The following is an 18,425-nucleotide window of genomic DNA, read 5'->3' on the forward strand; positions in this document are numbered from 1 at the left end:
GATTTAAGCAGTAGTGGGTCAATCAAAGACTGGTGCTTTATTATCTTACATGATTATGTTTAATTAGTAGGGCTGCTTGAGATTGTTTAATGATTGGCCGACACTCACGCTCGACCGACACCAGAAAAACAGAGCAAAGGCTCTCTCACTCTCTCTCTCTCTTGTCCGAAAACACAGAAAAACAAAGCAATCTTCATCAACTCATCTCTCCCACCTCAGGCTACCTCAAGGCACCAGACCACATCCCACGCTTTCGCCTCATCCTTGCGCAGCTGCCAGTGGCAACCTTGCACCGCAACACGGCCGGCAGTGGCGGCGAAGGACACGGTTCCGTTTTGAGCTCGTTTTGGTTCGATCTCGATATCTTGAGCTACAGGCCACCAATTCTCTTGATGCTTGGCTTGATGAACTCGCCTTGAGTTTCTGAACAATTCTCCAGAAGGGATAGAAGGGAGTGGTGGAAGTTTTCAAGCTCGCGGGATTCTGGAAAAATTCCGGCCACTGTGACTGATTTCGGTAATTTTCGACCTCTTCTTGACGTTTTCTGACAACATGCCTTTAGAGTTTTTGGTTAAGCATGATGAGATGAAGAAGAGCAGCTCAGCCCCGACACCATTGGTAGTGGACGGCGGCGGCTCTGCCACTAACTCCGGCGGCCTTTTCCGGCCACCTCCGGGGACCTTAAGGGCAGTTTCTGCCCATTTTTATGTTCTACATGTTAAGACGATCATTTTGATATATTATACGAAATTTTTGGATATCGTATGATTAAGTTATGAATTTTTACGTTTCGATAGGTCGATTTATGATCTGTGAAGATCTGACCGTCCGATGGACTTGTAGTTTTGATATGTTGATCGTATGACTGTCCCAATGACTATGGGGGAAGATCCGACCGTTGAATTTTAGTATAATTGTGAAATAGTGATTTGGAAGGCGATTCGTGAGAATCCGACCGTCGGATTTTCATATAAATTTGTGGAGATGTTAGTAAGGGCGATTCAGGAAGATCCGATCGTTGGATCTTTGTGATAATTTAGGAGGATGATCCTAAGGGTCATCTGTGAGGATCCGACGGTTGCGTCATCGTTTAATTTCGATATGACCGTTGGATCGTCGTTTAATTATGTTTATGAGTTGTTGGCTAAGTTAAGATCGTATTGGATTAGGTGATTGACGGATTGATTTGGCGGATGATTGTGAATCGTATCTTGAGCTGTTAAGAAGACGCAGCGGGATTTTAGAGGTGAGTAAACCTCACATGGTTCATATTACGAACCGAGTACATTTAATTACTTTATTTTGTCGTAATTGTGTGAAAATGTTTATGGAATAAACATTTGTTTTAAATCATATGGACTTGATCAACTACAGTCTATAGGTAAGTAAAATAATTTTAACTATACAAATGAATTTCACGTTTTTTATGCTTGAACTATAGTTGGTATTAGTGATTATCCCTGAGTGGATAATTACATATATATATATATATATATATTTACGTGAGTATACATGGAATGGTGTGACATTGAGGAGTGTGGAATTCTGAAGACCAAATGGTCTAAGGTCCTTCGGTTTAACGATAAACCGGAGTGCATGTCTTTGAGGTTGTAGGAAAGATCACATGCGATGGGAATAACTGTAGGTTGTGGGAATGACCACATGCAGTGGGGATAACTGTAGGTTGTGGGAATGACCACATGCAGTGAGGATAATTGCAGGTTGTGGGAAAGACCACATGCAAGGGGAATAATTGTAGGAAAGACCACATAGGTGATATTGAGATTAGAGGATTGTGGGGATGTATTCCTCGTTGTTTTCCGTGAGTTGGTTTGACGTTTTCTTTGTAAATGTTGATATTGTTGGTTGTTTACCTGAGTTAAAAGAATTGTGATTTAATAAATCAACCGTTCATTTCTTGTTTACTCATACGAGCTTTCAGAAAGCTTACCGGGTTTTGTGTTGTTGCAATCCCGGTACACTATTCAAACGGTGTAGCGGATAATCCTGCAGGTCAGGATAATCAGGGCGGAGGCCGAGCTGGTTAAGAGTTGCAGCATTTACTTTATTTCCTTCTATTGTGAGGTTTGTTATGCTTAGTTAGAGCTTTACAATTTTACGTTGTAAGAGTGAGATGTATTAATGAACTCGAGGTTTTTCGAGATTTTATATTCGAGTGGCGAGTGGTGTGTTGTTCTGAGAAAAAAAAATTCAGAAGTTATTTTGTAATTGTTATTATTCATGTTTCGGATTTGAATTGGTTATTCAAAATTCGGGGCGTGACAATAAAAAATAAAATAAAAAAACAAATGCAGCCTAAACATAAAACAAAATAATAACTTGTTGTCTCTTCAATGCTTCAGTATCTTCTAATAGAAATTGACTCAAATAAATTATTGTTAGTCTGTCTAGCGAGTTTGTTCTCATTCCTGATCTCCTAACAACATAAATATACAATATAGATCACTTGATGTTTATGGTTAATTATTCTCATCAATTTTGTTTTCGCCGATTAACATATATTGTAGCAATATTGGTCAATGTCTTGATCTATAATCAATCAATTGAAATTCAATTGTTCAACCTTTTTTTGAACCATAATATAAATTCAAATTAATGAGAATAATTAATTAATAAGATAAAATTTAGTATGGTTCAAGGTCTTAGGGTTAGACCACAATTTATGAGTTTTAGGGTTTCATAAATAATTTTTATTACTATTAGGGTTCGAAGTATCACAATTGAAAAAAAAAAAAAAATCACATTCAACAACTACAATGAACATGTTGGGTATCAAAAAAGGTTGATATCATAAAAGATTAGAGAAAAGACAAAAAATAAAGAAAGAGAGATGATGAAGGACAAACTTCTTCGTGCGTAGAGAGAAGAACTTTGATAGACCTTTTTTTTTTTTGAAGAGGAAACTTTGATAGACTTTTTCAAATCTTTGGTCTGGAGGCTGGAAAATTATTGGAGTTTGGTATGTATAGTTAACACTACAAAGTCCATGATTATCCATGATTTTCTAATTCCATAAGTATGAATGATATTTTGAATACCTCTGTACTTTTATTCATTTTTAAAAGTCCTAATTGAATACCCCTAGATTTTGGTGGAATTCATGAAGTCTTTAAAAATCCTAATTGAATACCTCAAGACTTTCATGGACTATAAAAAGTTTATATTGAATACACCCAGACTTTTAAATTCCATAGATTTCTTTAAAAGTTCCACTAATTCCATATACAATACACCCCCCTAATACACATTCTTATTATTTTATATTTCAAATCAGATTTTATATGTAGATTAAATGACTAAAATAGACATCTATGTATTAGAAGAAAAATAATAATAATCATATCTTCCTTATATTATTCTATAATTATAAACACAATGAACTTCTATAAATTGCATTCTCATTTAAAACAAGAATAAAAGTTAGAAACCATCTAATTTAAAATTTCCTTAAATAAATTGTAATTAAATGGGGTGAGAGACCATATAATTTAGAATTTCAAATTAATGTGTTTTTAAAACATATCACTTTACTCCCACTTAGTTCATCTTTTTTCTTCCTAAAAGTTATGATTAGTCATTTTATTATCTAATATAAAACATCACATATACAAAACTTTGTAATTGTTAATTTATTTTACCATCTAATGACAACTTCATAGTTTTGCCATTGTAGAGAAACTACTAATACAATTTTAGTTGAATGTTCGACTCAAAATTTTATACTTGATCAATAGGGTGTTTCCTTGTTTGGTGAATAAGAACTCAAATAATACAAAACTTATTTCTAAGCATCTATTTGAAGGGAACAATAATGAATCCTTATGGATTTCCCAATAACTAACACAAGTAATTAATATGGTCAATTATATATACTAATCGAATTAAATAGTAGCCTTAATGTAGTTAAATAATATCATGGTTTTTTAGTTTAAGGATAATTTAGGTAATTTGGGTTGTGTATTTAGTAAAATATTAGAATGAGAAATTAAATGGTAGGTGTATTGAGTAAGGAGTGTGTTTTAAGAAATTAGGGGTGTGTATTTAAAACATCTCTATTTTGACTAATCGTCCCATGCCCGGTTCCATTTATTTTATTAATAGTAGAATTTTGCATTGGGGGGACATAAAACCTTAACCCCGAGCTACAGGAAAACAGCTACAATAGTCCTTGTAGAGAACATCCTGAATAATAACAGGAGTCTCATTTAACCAAACATCATCAATAGCAAAAACACTAGCAAGGTGTTCAAGCTTATCTGTAACACCATTTGCTTCCCGGTAGGTATGTTGAATTCTAATTGATTGAAAAGCAGAAAAGTACTCTTTACAATCATCTAAAATTCTACTTACCTCCTAATTATTCTCATCCTCACTTTTAAGTGCAGCAATCAGAATGGCCGAATCAAAGAGAGTAAGCTGACCTCAGTGACAATCCTCACTAATCGACCATCTTTAGTTAGGTTACAAAGTTTATGAGTGAGTAAGCCGACCTGAGTGATAAGCAAAATTTAGAACCCTAGATCATAGAGAGGCCATGAGCTCCATCTTGCAACAATAATCACCTTAACACCATCACGCAAGAGCGATCATAAGACTAGCACCTTCATTCTCCGCAACATTAAGGCCACGTTTGTTTTCCCAGATATAAGGGAAGGATATGACAAAAAAAATTCAATCTGACCTCATGTCATGTTTGGAGGCTCAGACATGGGTGGGCTGGAAAATTTGAATCCTATCTGACATGGATTACAAATCTAGTTGAAATGGTATCATTAAATTAAATCCGACTTCGTTTCGACCCATCCCTGACAACGCCAAAACTGCAAAAGCTCATATCTTTCTCTGCAACTAGCCTCGAATCCATCTTCAAGCACAGCGACTTCATCTCCATCAACAACCCCTCGCTATTATCCACCTCGCCGTACTCGTCATCGGAGTGGGCTTCTCTTCAGGACCTTCAACGCTGCCTTCTTGGTCTCCTCGACCTTGTCGAGCGCGATCTCGACGCTTTGGTTGATGGTGATCTCTCGCTGCTCGAGCTCGTCGAGGCTCTCTTTGATCTCGCGCTCTAGGGTTTGATGGCCTCCAATTTCTGGAGGAGGTTTTGCTAGAGTGAGAGGAAATGGTCGGAGAGCTCTTGCTGACTAACATGGCTGTTTTGGCTTATCCAATCAGCCATAAATATATGCCTACCAAACGTGTTATTGGAAAGATGTAAGACTACTCCAATCCAATCTAGTCAAGTCTGATCAGGAGAAATCAAATCTAATCCATGGTACCAAACACAGCCTAAATGCGTGTCTGAAACCGATTAAACCAGATCCAACTTCCTAACCTCAACTGTAGTAACAACAGCCTTGCCATAATCACCATCGATCATGGAAGTTGAGTTCAAGTCTCATATAAATGTTGGCAAAGTTGAAATAAAAACAATAAAAAAATATTTAGAAATAAAGAAAAGAAAAAAACATGGGAATGGCTCCAAAAGTTGGAACCCACGTGCCACAAAAAGCAATGAAGAAGCCAAAGGGGATAACAAACATTGGAAGCTAGGAACAAAGAGAGCTACTTCCCCATTAGGAGACGCCACCGAAATACCTCCCCTTCACTCCTCACTCTTCCTTCCTTCCTTCCTTGGCCCATTACAAAAGGCCACGTACACTCTCATCTCCCTTCACTCATTCATGCAATTGCAATTTGCAAATGCACAGGATCCCTCAACTCGCCTTTGAATTTTGATGTTTGATGAGGCCCAGTTTATGCTAACTGGATGGGAGCTCAGAAGAGCATCCATGCTGGCAAAGGTGAGATGTTCACTGAAACCCAGTTCGGTTTTTCTTGGTTGGGATTTATGGGTTGTCTCTGGATTCTAACATCATTCTTGTTATTGATGTTGGGTAACAGCCAAGATTGATGTTAACGTTGATTTCACTCACAAGCTTTGTGCCTCTTTGATGCTTCCTCCTTTGAGGTTCTTGTTCCATTTTCATTTTCATTCCTATGCACTTTTCCTGACAAGTTACACTGCTTCATTCATTGATTGGTTTTCTTTCCCTTTCTTGCAGTAATGGCAGTGGCAGTCCCCTCTCTCTCATCATCGGGAGGTAACACCTTTTGCTTTCACTGATTAGTTTCTGTGTGATGGGTACTTGGTGTTTTTGCCCCTGCTTTGGGTCTCTATCATCATCTGGTTTATTAGGAAATGTAGTTGGGGAAAAGAAAAGGATATGAAACTTAATATCTTTTGCACTGTTTGAACCAAACTTTATTGGTTATTTTTGTTGTTGCAGTCTTTGCATCAAACATCCAAACTTGTTTGGTGGAAGTGAGAAGCTTGATGTGTCATTGGATAAGGGCCTGTATGACTCGAATGTCTTATTGGCTTATAGAAGGCCAAGACCTCAATGGCTAGCTCAACAGTCTTTTGTACTACAGGTTGGTCATCTGCTTCATCTTTCTTCAATATGATTGATTTGGTGCTTGTGAAATAAGAGACTGTATTTCAAATTAAGTCGGATCTTATGGCTACTTTTCTGACCTAACCAAACTGAAAGTTTGATGCAAAGTTTTTGTTTGAGTCATGGCATAATTTTGCAACTTTTTGCTTCTCAGCACTCTATTTCACCTGAGATAGGGGTCCATGGCATTCCCATGGACAATTTCTCCCGGTCAGCTAGTGGAGGTGTAAATTTGTCTCGATTATCAGTAGGCATGGATCTCAATGAGCCTGCAAGTTCGAAGTGGAGTAGCACAACTAGCCTAAAGTTTGAGGTACCTACCTTACCTTATTAGATATCTAGTTCTCATTTCATCCTCAAAGTAACAAGCAGTGATCTTTTACACCAATTGGGTGCCACATGAGATGTAGCCTGAGATTGTCTTTTGCTGACTGGGACAACTTTGATGCTGAAAGAAATAGGTCAGGACATATTAGTGAGGGCATTGTGGTCAAATTTGTTCTTGCCAGAACACTCACATCGGTGTAAAAGGTTACTTTTCATTACTTTGAGGATCAAATTGGGACAGTTTGAATAACTGGGTGCAATATGAAAAAATGCACAATACTTGTAGGGTGGAAAGTGTAATTAGTCCTAAATTTGTTACATGCTATGCAGCATGTCCGGCCAATGGATGATAATGGCCGCTCAATGAGCCGAGATCTTGATGGGTTTCCTGTCACATGCAGGTCATCTAGGTTTTTGATTCTTTATTTTCTCGACTACTTTTTAATCTGAATCTTCACACAGTGTATTGATTATTATGCAGTGGAAGTCCTCATGATAGTATGGTAGTTCTAAAGCAAGAATCTCGGTATGCAAGGGCAACTGATCGCAGTTTTTTTCAGGTATGACTTCTTCAAATCGTGATCTATGATATGAGGTGTTAAATACATGCTTGTAAGTGATACTATGTGAAACACTGAAACTTACTGGCAGTTTATCTTTAATGCAGTTCAGTCTGCAAATAGAACAAGGGATACCAGTTCTATCAAAGTGGCTAATATTTAACAAGTTTAAATTCATTGCATCAAAGGGAGTCAAACTTGGGCCAGCATTCCTCTTGACAAGGTGAGCTAGGTATTGTTTTATTGTACAGATGCCAAATATTGAGTAAGGGAATAGAGTGTAAATGGGAAGCAGAAACTATTACAATAGGAAGTGGGGGAAGCCAATGTGAAGGAAGTGTAGTTTTAGCATTGACATGACTTTTCAAAGCAGTGTAACAGTACGTGTATCGAGTGTCAAAAAGACTTTAAAAATTGGACCATTAAGTGTTAGTTAAATTGAATGATTCTCAAGGTATCAAAACTAGGAACTGTTCATCAAGAAGGAAAAGAAAACAGTTTTCCCCATACAATATGAACCCTGAAGCATATATTGGGATTGAGGAATAAGTCAAATAAGTAAACTACCTGCATCAGAAGCTATGTAAGTCTAGCTTTGTGAGTTAAATGCAGAATCCATCTTAGTTTATGCTTTCTGTAGACTAAAGTTGATTGAAACTGGCTTTATCTGTGTTACTCATGCTTTCTCTAACAGAATGACAGGCGGTTCCATTGTGGGGGACATGGCTCCTTACCAAGCATTTGCCATTGGCGGTCTTGGCAGTGTGCGAGGGTATGGTGAGGGTGCAGTGGGATCGGGGAGGACATGCCTGGTTGCAAATAGCGAATTGACATTACCTTTTGTATGTCATACCCCTTTTTGTTTCTGCGTTGCCTCAATTGCTAAGAATTATATTCCATTTATTGCATTATTTTATTAGACTGGGAAGGCATTCTGTAATATGCTGAGCAGTCTTCCATAGAGGATCATTTATCAATTATAATAACAGTTTCAATTCGAAAATAAAGCAGTTTCAGCAATGCATAGTTAAGCTAGAGATTTTACAGCCATTAGGTTTTTTAGATATAATATGGATTTGAACTTATCACATGCCATATTGTTCAAATCTGTTGACATATTTCTCAATTCTTTTGTAGTAAATAACCTATAAAACTTTTAAAACTCATTATGCTGTTTATAATAGAATGGTTTACCTATCTATGTAAGATACTTCTGTTTAAGTTTTTCCTACTCTTTATCTGAGATGAACTCAAACAAGCATTGCTTACAATTTTGCTTATTTATATGTAGACCAAGATGCTGGAAGGTGCTGTTTTCTTGGATTGTGGAACTGATTTGGGTTCTGCTCATCATGTGCCAGGTGAGTCTCACTCTTTCATTTGGGTACATGATATGCCTAGCTGCATCTTAGGTTTGTGAGTTGTGCTGTGGACAAATAAAGTCTGCCTTTACGAGTTTCAGTAGAGCAAAAGAAATATAACTGATTACATGTCCTCTTTGGAGCTCAACACCGAGTCCAACAGGCCAAACCTGAATAGGCCTTCTTGGTCTAAAATAAAATGCCCATGGCAGTGAAACAATAATTAAATAAAATCATATTAAACAAATAGGCAAATAAGTTGAAGACTGTACCAGTTAATGTCAAGTATCATTAAAAGGCAAACTATTTTACTTAGAAGACCCAGTGTCTTTAAATTTCCAGAAATTTCCCAGTATTCATCTGGTCTTGTAATACGTTCTAGTTTATGATGAGCGTTCTAGCAATTCTAAGACTCTAAGAGTCGTCAGGAGTTCTTTTTGAAGCCTATAGTAAGGCTGTTTCTTGTAAAGCAAATCAGATGTAGATGAATTTTCATAAGTGTTGTTGAAGGCCTGGCGTCTTGATTTTTTATCTCCTACTTACTTTTTTCTTCCTTCTTCTCCATTTATTTAATTTCTTCAGAATTACAGAAATTATGTGTCTTCTAAAACCTAGCATAATCATGAAAAGGACCACTTTGCGCTTTAATTTGTACTAATCAATAACATATCCCCTTTCTCTGCTATGCTTTATCCTTCAATATATCAATGGCTTATTGGGAGTTAGTGTAGTTGGTTAGGGTACTTCTTACTGTTCATGATTTTGCACTTACCCCTGTTACTATCACCTTGAGCTTAAAACCATTGCTGGTATTTTGTGGAACCTTTAGGCTCCTATATGGCTTCATGTTACAAAAGCCCTTTTAGGATATGATTTGATATCAGTCAGCAGAGTTAGGACCTCGCTCAACCGTGAAAGCAAAATCTTTGGCAATTATTTTAAAGAATCTTCCTCCTTTGGAATGTGATAAGTATTAGTAGGTGCATTGACAAACCCAATACTGTGAAAAGTCCCATAACTTCCATCAGTTCATCCTTTACTGCTTCCCATCACTTTTGAAATACGCCATCAGTTGCCAGTTTTTATTGACTTCGTATTTGAGAATTATTAAGTTGTGCAGCTTGTGCATCGCTGTTTCCGACATTGAACAACCCAACCCCACCTGCAAACTACCTCATACAAGTGAACATTCTTTGACTTTGCCAAAGCTCATACATGATTAATGTGCAACTCCTTTAGTTATTTTGCTTGCCCAACCAAGTCCTGGGGTGATCATTTTGCACTAGCTTGCAGATTTGTTACTACTTTCCTTATCCACTCCTGTGGTTTCTATCGTGTTGATCTCTTAATGTTGTCTCTTTTCTTGATTTGTCTTGTCAATTTTATTTGGGGTTTCAGGAAACCCAGCCCTGAGGCTTGGAAAACCAGGATCTGGAGTAGGGCTTGGATATGGTCTTCGTTTGAAATCACAGTTTGGTCATTTTGTGGTTGATTATGCCATTAATGCTTTCCAACAAAAAACAGTCTATTTTGGCATCAGCAACCTTGCTTCATGATCCAAAGTCCAAGAAGTTGCAGATTTCACACCTTTTCCATTTCCATGTCTTGCCCCAGCCACAGGTCACTTCACAGAGGTAGCATACCATCATATTTATTGCTGATGACCGTTGTGGATTCTGCAAAATGTTCTAGCTGTAGCTATCCAAGTTCTTCAGTTCCCCCAATTTGGGAGTCAAATTACAAATTCAAGAGCAGCGGAAAGAATTATGGTTTTATTTCCTGTTTCGGCATCAGAGGTTTTAACTTTTTTTATGAAGTTAATTGGTAGATAAGTTTTACAAGATAGCTTTTAGTTAAATCAAATACCTGATTTGGACTGGGAAAAGGAATTGTAATGTACAAATTATTCTTGCCCATTACAGAAGATATGCATATTAATTTTCTTGTAATCTCTTTCTTGAAATTTTGTGGGGAAGGAATACAGGTGACATTCTTTCCCATTTGATTTGTTGTTCTTTGAATTTCGAGTTATAACGATATGGATTTAGGACTTGAACTTCTTTTCCCGACTACTCAAGGACAGAATGGGTTTTGAAAATTCCATTCCAGCTTTTGGGAATGTCACTGGAACTAATATGAAGAACAATAAAATAATGCAACACCTATGTTGGACAAGGAGAAAAAACATCTCTTGGTCGAATACATTGAGCTGGTATTCACTACATATTCAACTACTTGGTCGAATACATTCAGCTAGCATCGACTGTTCACGACCAATTCGTCCAACTACTCAAACATTTGGTTCATGTAAGCGATCACTATATGGCCTATGCTATATTTGTACTCTTAATTACGTACTGCATGTCCGAAAGATCAGTGGTAATACTATACTGCTCAATTGTCAGAGCTTTTGCATCTGCTGCCCTGGTTGCAGTCAGAATGCGGGGTGTGAAGGGTCCTGGATGCTCTTCGAAGCCCACTGTCAAAGTTCTCAGGGCACTTCTGGTCTCTGTCATCTCAATCCAGGTTGTTAGGCCCTCAATCGTCTAGCGCTGGAGTAAGATCTGCATGTTTAAATCCAGGGTTGGTCTGTATCGTCCTCTTGAAGTCTCTCCCACCTCTTGGAAGCTGTCGATCGACCTGGACCTGAGGTGGTGGTGGATTGGTGGTGGCATGCCATGCATGAATTCGAGGATGAGGTTGATTGGTATGTGGATCGTGGGTGGTGGGTGGTGTTGAGAGGGTACCCAAAACGATGGCTTCCGGGATGGTGATAGTTAGTGTAACTGTTGCTTTTTCGAGGTTTACTCAAGTATACTATTGCTTGGTTAGCCTGACTAAGGCCCGGGCTAGTGCCTCATTGCTTCCAATTCTTGGCAGCGGCGCCAAGTTGCTAAAGTTGCTTCATGGTAGCTCTGTTCTCGCTCATACAGCTGAGCGATGTTTTTACTTCATTAGTTCGACCATGCATAGCTACCAGGTCTGAAACATGGCTGGACTTGCCTTTTGCTAGAGCCTGATAACAGGACTGTACTCGAACAAGTTCTGTGACGGTCTTCTATATGCTCGGACATGGTGTTGAAAGCAGGAAATATATTTTTGTAGGATTCCTAAAGACGGCGCTAAATGGGTGAACTAGTTTTATGAAGGGTAGGTCTTCTATATGCTCGGGCATGGTGTTAAGAGTATGAAATATGATTTTGTAGGATTCCCACAGACGGCGCTAAATGGGTGCAAAATGTTTCTACCTATATCTGGATGGATAAAACGGAACCACGGGGTAGTCTGTTGGACTGGATGCATGCTGACTCGATACCTGACAAAAGTAATACACTCCGTGTCACTTGGTGCCCTGCCACTTGCAAGTTTGAGGGGCTTAATCGAAAGCCTTTTGGTGACATGTTCTGGTGGTCTCTGGTCGATGTCTGGACATTGTCTAGGTTGGATAGTGCTAGTCCCGATCTTCGTGTTGATGTGGTCAGTGAGTACCCTGGTTCACCGATTCGGTCACTAGATGAGTGTTGTTTATACTTGGCTCATCTGGTATTTACATTATATTATACAAGTACTTCAGAACAAAAGACAATTTACTAATCCGGCCACAAAAAAAAAAAATTGAAACAGCAAGTGCCTACCACTAGAACTTTCAAAAACAAAAGTGTCTATCACCAGTAATTCTCAAGTCATAAACAGTTTTCTACGTATAAAACTTTTGCATAATTTTTTTCTAGAATTTCTTCAAAAGATCTACTTTTATTATGCCATAGTAAAAAAAAAAAAAGATTTTTTGACCATTTACCCTAATTCTAGGGACTTTTTTCCCCCTTACATCACCCCCACTTATTTTTTTTTTTTCCCATTTACCCATAAAGACTCTAATAAGGTATTCCCTAATACCCAATTATATATATATTTTTTTAAGACTATTTTCCCCTCACCCCTTTGTTACATAGAGAGAGAGAGAGAGAGAGAGAGAGAGAGAGAATGGAGGAGAGAGAAGCCATAGGAGACTTTGCCCGAGTCTCATCACCGGTCGTTGGACTTCTTTGAAAACCTCTCCGGAGGTCCCCATAGAGGTCGTTGGAGATCTCATATGTCACCGGAGATGTTTATTGCCCCATAATAAAAAAAGGATTAAATACTGTTTAGTCCTTGAGCTTTTGACCATAAAACACTTCAGTCCCTGACCTTCTAATTTCACACGTTTAGTCCCTGTACTTCAAAATTTCAGACCAATAGGTCCTTGCAGTCTAAAAGTTGCGGCGAAATGTCTATTATGCCCTCAGTTCTTTTTTTTAATTAATTAATTATTATTATTATTATTTGGAAAAGGAATTTTTTTCCCTTTCTTTCTTTCTGTTTATTTTTTTCCCTTTCTTTCTTTCTATTTGAAAAAAAAAAAGAATAAAGAATAAATTAAAAAAAGAGAGAAAGCAATAAATTTATATTTAAAAAAAAAGAACTGAGGGCATAATAGACATTTCGCCGCGACTTTTAGACGGCAAGGACCTATTGGTCTGAAATTTTGAAATACAGGGACTAAACGTGTGAAATTAGAAGGTCAGGGACTGAAGTGTTTTATGGTCAAAAGCTCCAGGACTAAACAGTATTTAGTCCTAAAAAAAAAAAAAATTGGGGGGGGGGAATGAAACCTCGCCGGAGGTCCCTAAAGAGGTCTTCAGAGATTTCATAAGTCGCTGGAGAGATTTATTGCCTTGTAATAAAAACTTTTTATTTAGGGTTTGTTGCCCCCCAATAAATGTTTATTAGGGGGAAGGGGAACTAATTTCCCTAAAATTAGATACATAAAATTTTGATTGAGGAAGAAGATGAGGAGATTACATCAATTTAAATCCTTTTATTGGAGGCAATAAACGTTTATTGGGGGGCAATAATTGTTTTATTACGAGATAATAAAACTTTTTTTTTTCTTTGCTTCTCGGACTTTTGCCCACAGTTTACAAAAAAAATATATATATATATATATATTGATTTTGGCACCTAGAAAATGCTCTGGGCACCCACATGTTCTTCTCCCTTCTTCACCGGTTGCAGACCCAGACTCGAACCCTAAGTTCTTCTTGGTCTTCAGGCGAGGCTTTACATCGACTTGCCGAAACCGGCACTTCACCTTCTCGAGCCTCGCCAGAGATGTCTTTCAGCAGCGTCTTTCTCCTTGTGAACAGGCTCTCCCCTCCTACTGGCTCTGACAGCGTCGCGGCGCCGAGACGGTTGCACCGCCAATTGAGATATGAGAGAGAGAGAGAGAGAGAGAGAGAGAGAGAGAGAGAGAGAGAGAGAGAGAGAGAGAGAGAGAGAGAGAGAGAGAGAGAGAGAGAGAGAGAGAGAGAGAGAGTGACAATCATGTAATTCATTAATTAGGTTGAGGGCAGGATAGACATTTATCTTTAAATTGGGTTAGTGGGAATACAAATCTATTGCTGGGATAAGTGGGATAGTTTTGGCCAATTTTGGTGGTTTGGATCAAGGACCCAAAAAAAAAAAGAGTAAAATATAGAAACAATACCCGAACTTAGGCTCATTCTAAACATTAGTACCCGATTATTCAAAACTATAACTTTGGTACCCGAAGTTTCAAGCCCAACCAATAATCGTACACTCCATCCATAACGGTGTTAACTAGCCGACCACGTGGCAAAATCTGAGGGGTAATTAGGTCATTTCATTACCTAACCTGATTTGTCTCCTCTATCGAAGCAGAGTCGTAGATTGCTTCTTTCTCCCCTCGTTGCTTCTTTCATCTCCGATTATCCGATAGACATCGCCTCAGGTAGAGGGAGGGCTGAGATAGGTCCAAGATGGAAACAACAATGGGCTTACCGTTTCTGGCCTTGGTCTTGGCGGCGTAGAGAGCAAGGAGAACGATATCAAAGCCATGAGGGAGGGAAGTGAGGTCAGAGAGTCAGAGGAAAGAGAGTGGATACGTGAGAAGTAGAGGCCGACGAGGAGAGGGAGGATGGAGAAAACGACTAATCGAAGATGGGGGTCGGAAAAGAGGAAAGTGTCGTAAAGCCAGTTGCAGAGAGGGTCGGATCCCAAGCCAGAGAGACGGGCAGAAAGGACGGTCGAAACAGTGGTGTAGGCTTCGAGGGAGGAGAGGAGAGAGAGAGAGAGCACACAACTAGAATTATGCTCATAGACATCACGACAATTACATCGGTGAGAAATACAAGCGATGTAAAACAATGTCATTAGCATCGATTCCTCAAAAACCGATTTCTATGCATATAACTAACATCGCTTTTTACTGTTGACCGATGTCTATATTTTGAATCAAAAATTTTCAAAAACGCGGAAAGACTAAGTTAAAAAATTTCAGGAACGGGGGAACAAAATTTTCATTCCCCACACTTATTATTTTTCCACTACTTTCACACAATTGAAAACTGGTGACCCATTTTCTCTCTTGCTATTCCCCGAACCCTAGCCCTCTCCTCCTTCCTCTCCCACTCTCTTTCCACAGCCACCACCTCTTCCCTCTCCTCCGCTCACTCTCGCTACTATCTCTCTCTCTCATTAACCGCCTCCGCCTCTTACCGGCGCCATCACCTCCACGAGCAAGCTCTCTCTCTCTCTGGGATCTCGGAAGACTGAAAGAAGACAAAGAACCCTTTTCTCAATCTCACTCTCGAATGGGGGAAATCAATTGCATCTGTGAACCAAGACAACATCCCAGGGGCGACCGGCTACCACTCCTTGTCCTAAGACGACTAGGGTTTGGGAAATCCTAATCAAGCAAAACTTCTGAAACGTTTCTGGCAGGAAAGATTTTCCTAGAGAGATTGATCATCTCTGAAGCGGAATTTCGCTGCCTTTAATTTGTTTGGAAACGATGGGCAGAGCAAAGTACAAGAACAAGCCCACTGGTCAGCGCCAGTTCTCCAGTCGCGAAGATCTTCGTAAGCCCCCGTTTCTCTCCTCCTTTGTTTCATTCCAAAGAAAACAGCTTGATTCGTGTTTATTTCGTTCTCAGAACATGAATAATGATTTCAGTTCTCAGAACATGATAATGATTTCAGTTCTAGTAATGGTATATTACTATTCGGATTTGGGTTGGAACTTGAGGAATGATTATTGATTATGAAAGACCAGGATTTAACAAGTCATTGCAAGGTCACCCTTTTCTTGTCTTAAGATTTTAGCTATGTTTGATGTCAATTGCAAGTTCAAGCAGCTGCTAACTCATATTTATTTTTAAGTATTGGCTGAATAATCTAGGAAAGAATTACAGTTTTATTTTTACTTTCTCAATATGATCCCATGTAATGGAAACTTAAACACTAGTCGACATTCCGGAATTTCATTGTTGGTTTTCATTGTTTTGGGGATATTTACTCGGCTCTAGATGAGATTTCAATAGATTGTACCAATGAGTGTTGCTTCTTAATATGAACTCCCTGTAAGTTTTGATTGATTTGGGGATGTTCTATTGTTCTTGAGATGGATAGGAGTGAAGGTTAGGCATGACACTGCCTTTGTGTCTTACTAAATGGTCTAATTCTGTTTCTTTGCCAAAACAAATTAATGACTTCCTTTTCATATGTGTAAAAGATAGAGGGAAGGGAAATAAATATGAAACTAGATGCCCTTATATTTATATTACAATTTCCAGTTTATTTTTGAAAATCATGATATCAACTGATTTGAACTTGGGAATTGTTGTGACATGTTTTCGTACTCTTGCCGACATGCTCTATCTGCTTCATATTTTCATCAAGTTGAGGACAACTTATATATCACCAAAAACTAGAGTTTTTGGGAGGGGTGAACTTGTTATGGATCCCAAAAAGATTGCTAGAAGGTATCTGAGATCAGATTTCTTCGTAGATCTTATAGCTACACTGCCTCTCCCTCAGGTATGCCATCATCATCATCATAAACATACTTTTGCTCAATTAGTATACTGGTCTAGAGTGATTCATCTACAATGTACTATTCATTGGCATTTTGATTTGTGAATTTGGCTTACTGAACATGATTAGATAAGTCTAGTCAAATTAAGTCATACAAGTGTATGCTAGCCCTTTCTGTTTAACAAGAAACTGTAGGATATTTTTAGTGCCATTTGGACTTTACTGCACTATTGACTAGTATTTTTTCTGCATTTTTTTTCTTCAGTTTCACAATTGTAGAAATGTCACTACTTTTATTCTGTTTGGCAGATTGTCATATGGTTCATCATACCTGCAGTTAAAAGCTTCAGTTCTGGCCATACCCATAATGCCCCTGTACTGATTGTTCTGCTCCAATATGTTCCTAGATTGTATCTCATTTTCCCACTAAGTTCTCAGATCATCAAAGCCACTGGTGTGGTCACAAAGACAGCTTGGGCCGGGGCTGCGTATAATCTCATACTCTATAGTCTACATGTTAGCTAGTCATGTATGTAGTTTCCTTTATTTAACATTAATTCAATTTTACCACCCTTCAAGAGTCAACAACATTGATTCTGTTCCTGTTCTTGTAGGTCTTAGGTGCTTCATGGTACCTATTATCAATCGAACGGTATGCAACTTGCTGGAAGTCTCAATGCAGAAAAGAAGTTGACCCCATCAAGTGTTTTCTCAGCTACTTGGATTGTAGTTCTTTGAACAATGATGGACGCCTGCAGTGGATAAACAGTACTCATGTGTTTAGTAACTGCAACCCGGAGAACTCCATTGGTTTCAATTATGGCATATTTGAGAATGCACTGACCAACAATGTAGTCTCCTCCTCGTTTCTAGAGAAGTACATGTGTTGTCTTTGGTGGGGATTACAGAACTTGAGGTATGACTGTATGACCAAGACTATGCTTCACTGTAACGGGCATATGTATTTGCAATTTGATCAATATTAATGAATGTCTTGTTCTGTTTATGTTTTTCTCATACAATCTGTTTCAATCTATCTCAGCTCCTATGGTCAGACTTTGACTACAAGCACATATATCAGTGAAATTTCTTTTGCTATACTCATTGCTATTTTGGGTCTGGTTCTGTTTGCACACTTAATTGGAAATATGCAGGTATGTTACCTTGTTTATGATCAAAACATCATATTGTGTTTTCTGACAGAGAAAAAAAAAATGCAGTAACTTCTTCCACTTCAGTAACAAGGTTTCTTCTTTTCTTCATTCTGATATTTTAGACACATTCTATGTTGTTAACTCATACTCTGTTTCAATTTTATATTTCCAAATAGCTTGAGTTTGACAAACTGAACTGGTGCATGATCTTTGATAGTTTGTCTTTCGGTTCTCACTTTTCTTCAAAACTATATATGAGTTTGGATGTACTTATCAAATTGGACTATCACCTGTATAAATTATTTCAGAAACTACAGTTTCCAGACCCAGTGATCTGTTTCTGTAAAACTGTAATTTTCTGTTAATAATTTGAAGTTATTTTCTTCTGAGAATTTGTAGTGGACTTGTTAAAGAGTATTTGAGACTTGGAATCTCGTAAAAAAGATTTGTCTATAATTAGTTATGATTTTTCAAAGTTACAGGTCTGTTGCAGGAATTTCTGAAAACAGTATCACTGTCATGTTCTTTCTGTTTCTTTTAGTATCTTTTCATGTTCTTTCTGCTTCGAGAAACCAGTACTTTAGAAGTAGGCATTCCCACCTTTCATATGAAACCAGCCTGCCTCCATTTGGAGTTCGTATGAAAGATTTATATCATGACAAATTTGGCT

At 38.1% G+C, this 18,425-nt stretch overlaps 1 protein-coding gene and 1 long non-coding RNA gene across 3 annotated transcripts; both read left to right on the forward strand.

The window, feature by feature from the left end:
* Positions 1 to 5,556: 5,556 nt before the first annotated feature.
* LOC112168085 (outer envelope protein 39, chloroplastic) lies at positions 5,557 to 10,734 on the forward strand. Its single transcript, XM_024305209.2, has 11 exons — positions 5,557 to 5,825; positions 5,926 to 5,992; positions 6,087 to 6,125; positions 6,312 to 6,456; positions 6,634 to 6,792; positions 7,137 to 7,207; positions 7,288 to 7,366; positions 7,474 to 7,589; positions 8,061 to 8,208; positions 8,658 to 8,727; positions 10,126 to 10,734. Exons 1-11 carry the CDS (start codon positions 5,792 to 5,794, stop codon positions 10,281 to 10,283), a joined length of 1,086 nt encoding a protein of 361 aa, XP_024160977.1. The 5' UTR covers positions 5,557 to 5,791; the 3' UTR covers positions 10,284 to 10,734.
* A 4,394-nt stretch (positions 10,735 to 15,128) lies between these two features.
* Positions 15,129 to 17,685, forward strand: LOC112167932. Of its 2 annotated transcripts, XR_005800240.1 has the most exons (5): positions 15,129 to 15,647; positions 16,467 to 16,604; positions 16,911 to 17,130; positions 17,216 to 17,517; positions 17,644 to 17,685. It is a non-coding gene; the product is annotated as an uncharacterized LOC112167932 (long non-coding RNA). The 2 variants fall into 2 exon arrangements; XR_005800239.1 differs by lacking the exon at positions 15,129 to 15,647 and having other exon boundaries at positions 16,021 to 16,604.
* Positions 17,686 to 18,425: the final 740 nt, after the last annotated feature.

This window comes from Rosa chinensis, chromosome 5, assembly GCF_002994745.2.
Source record: "Rosa chinensis cultivar Old Blush chromosome 5, RchiOBHm-V2, whole genome shotgun sequence".
Taxonomy (NCBI): Eukaryota; Viridiplantae; Streptophyta; class Magnoliopsida; order Rosales; family Rosaceae; genus Rosa; species Rosa chinensis.

What these genes read in the sequence shown, in the direction of transcription:
- LOC112168085 (XM_024305209.2), top strand. Translation starts at nt 5,792, where the DNA reads ATGGGAGCTCAGAAGAGCATCCATGCTGGCAAAG. An exon ending in TTGATGCTTCCTCCTTTGAG is followed by an intron (nt 5,993 to 6,086) that starts GTTCTTGTTCCA and finishes CCTTTCTTGCAG; the next exon opens with TAATGGCAGTGGCAGTCCCC. An exon ending in CCAGCATTCCTCTTGACAAG is followed by an intron (nt 7,590 to 8,060) that starts GTGAGCTAGGTA and finishes TTTCTCTAACAG; the next exon opens with AATGACAGGCGGTTCCATTG.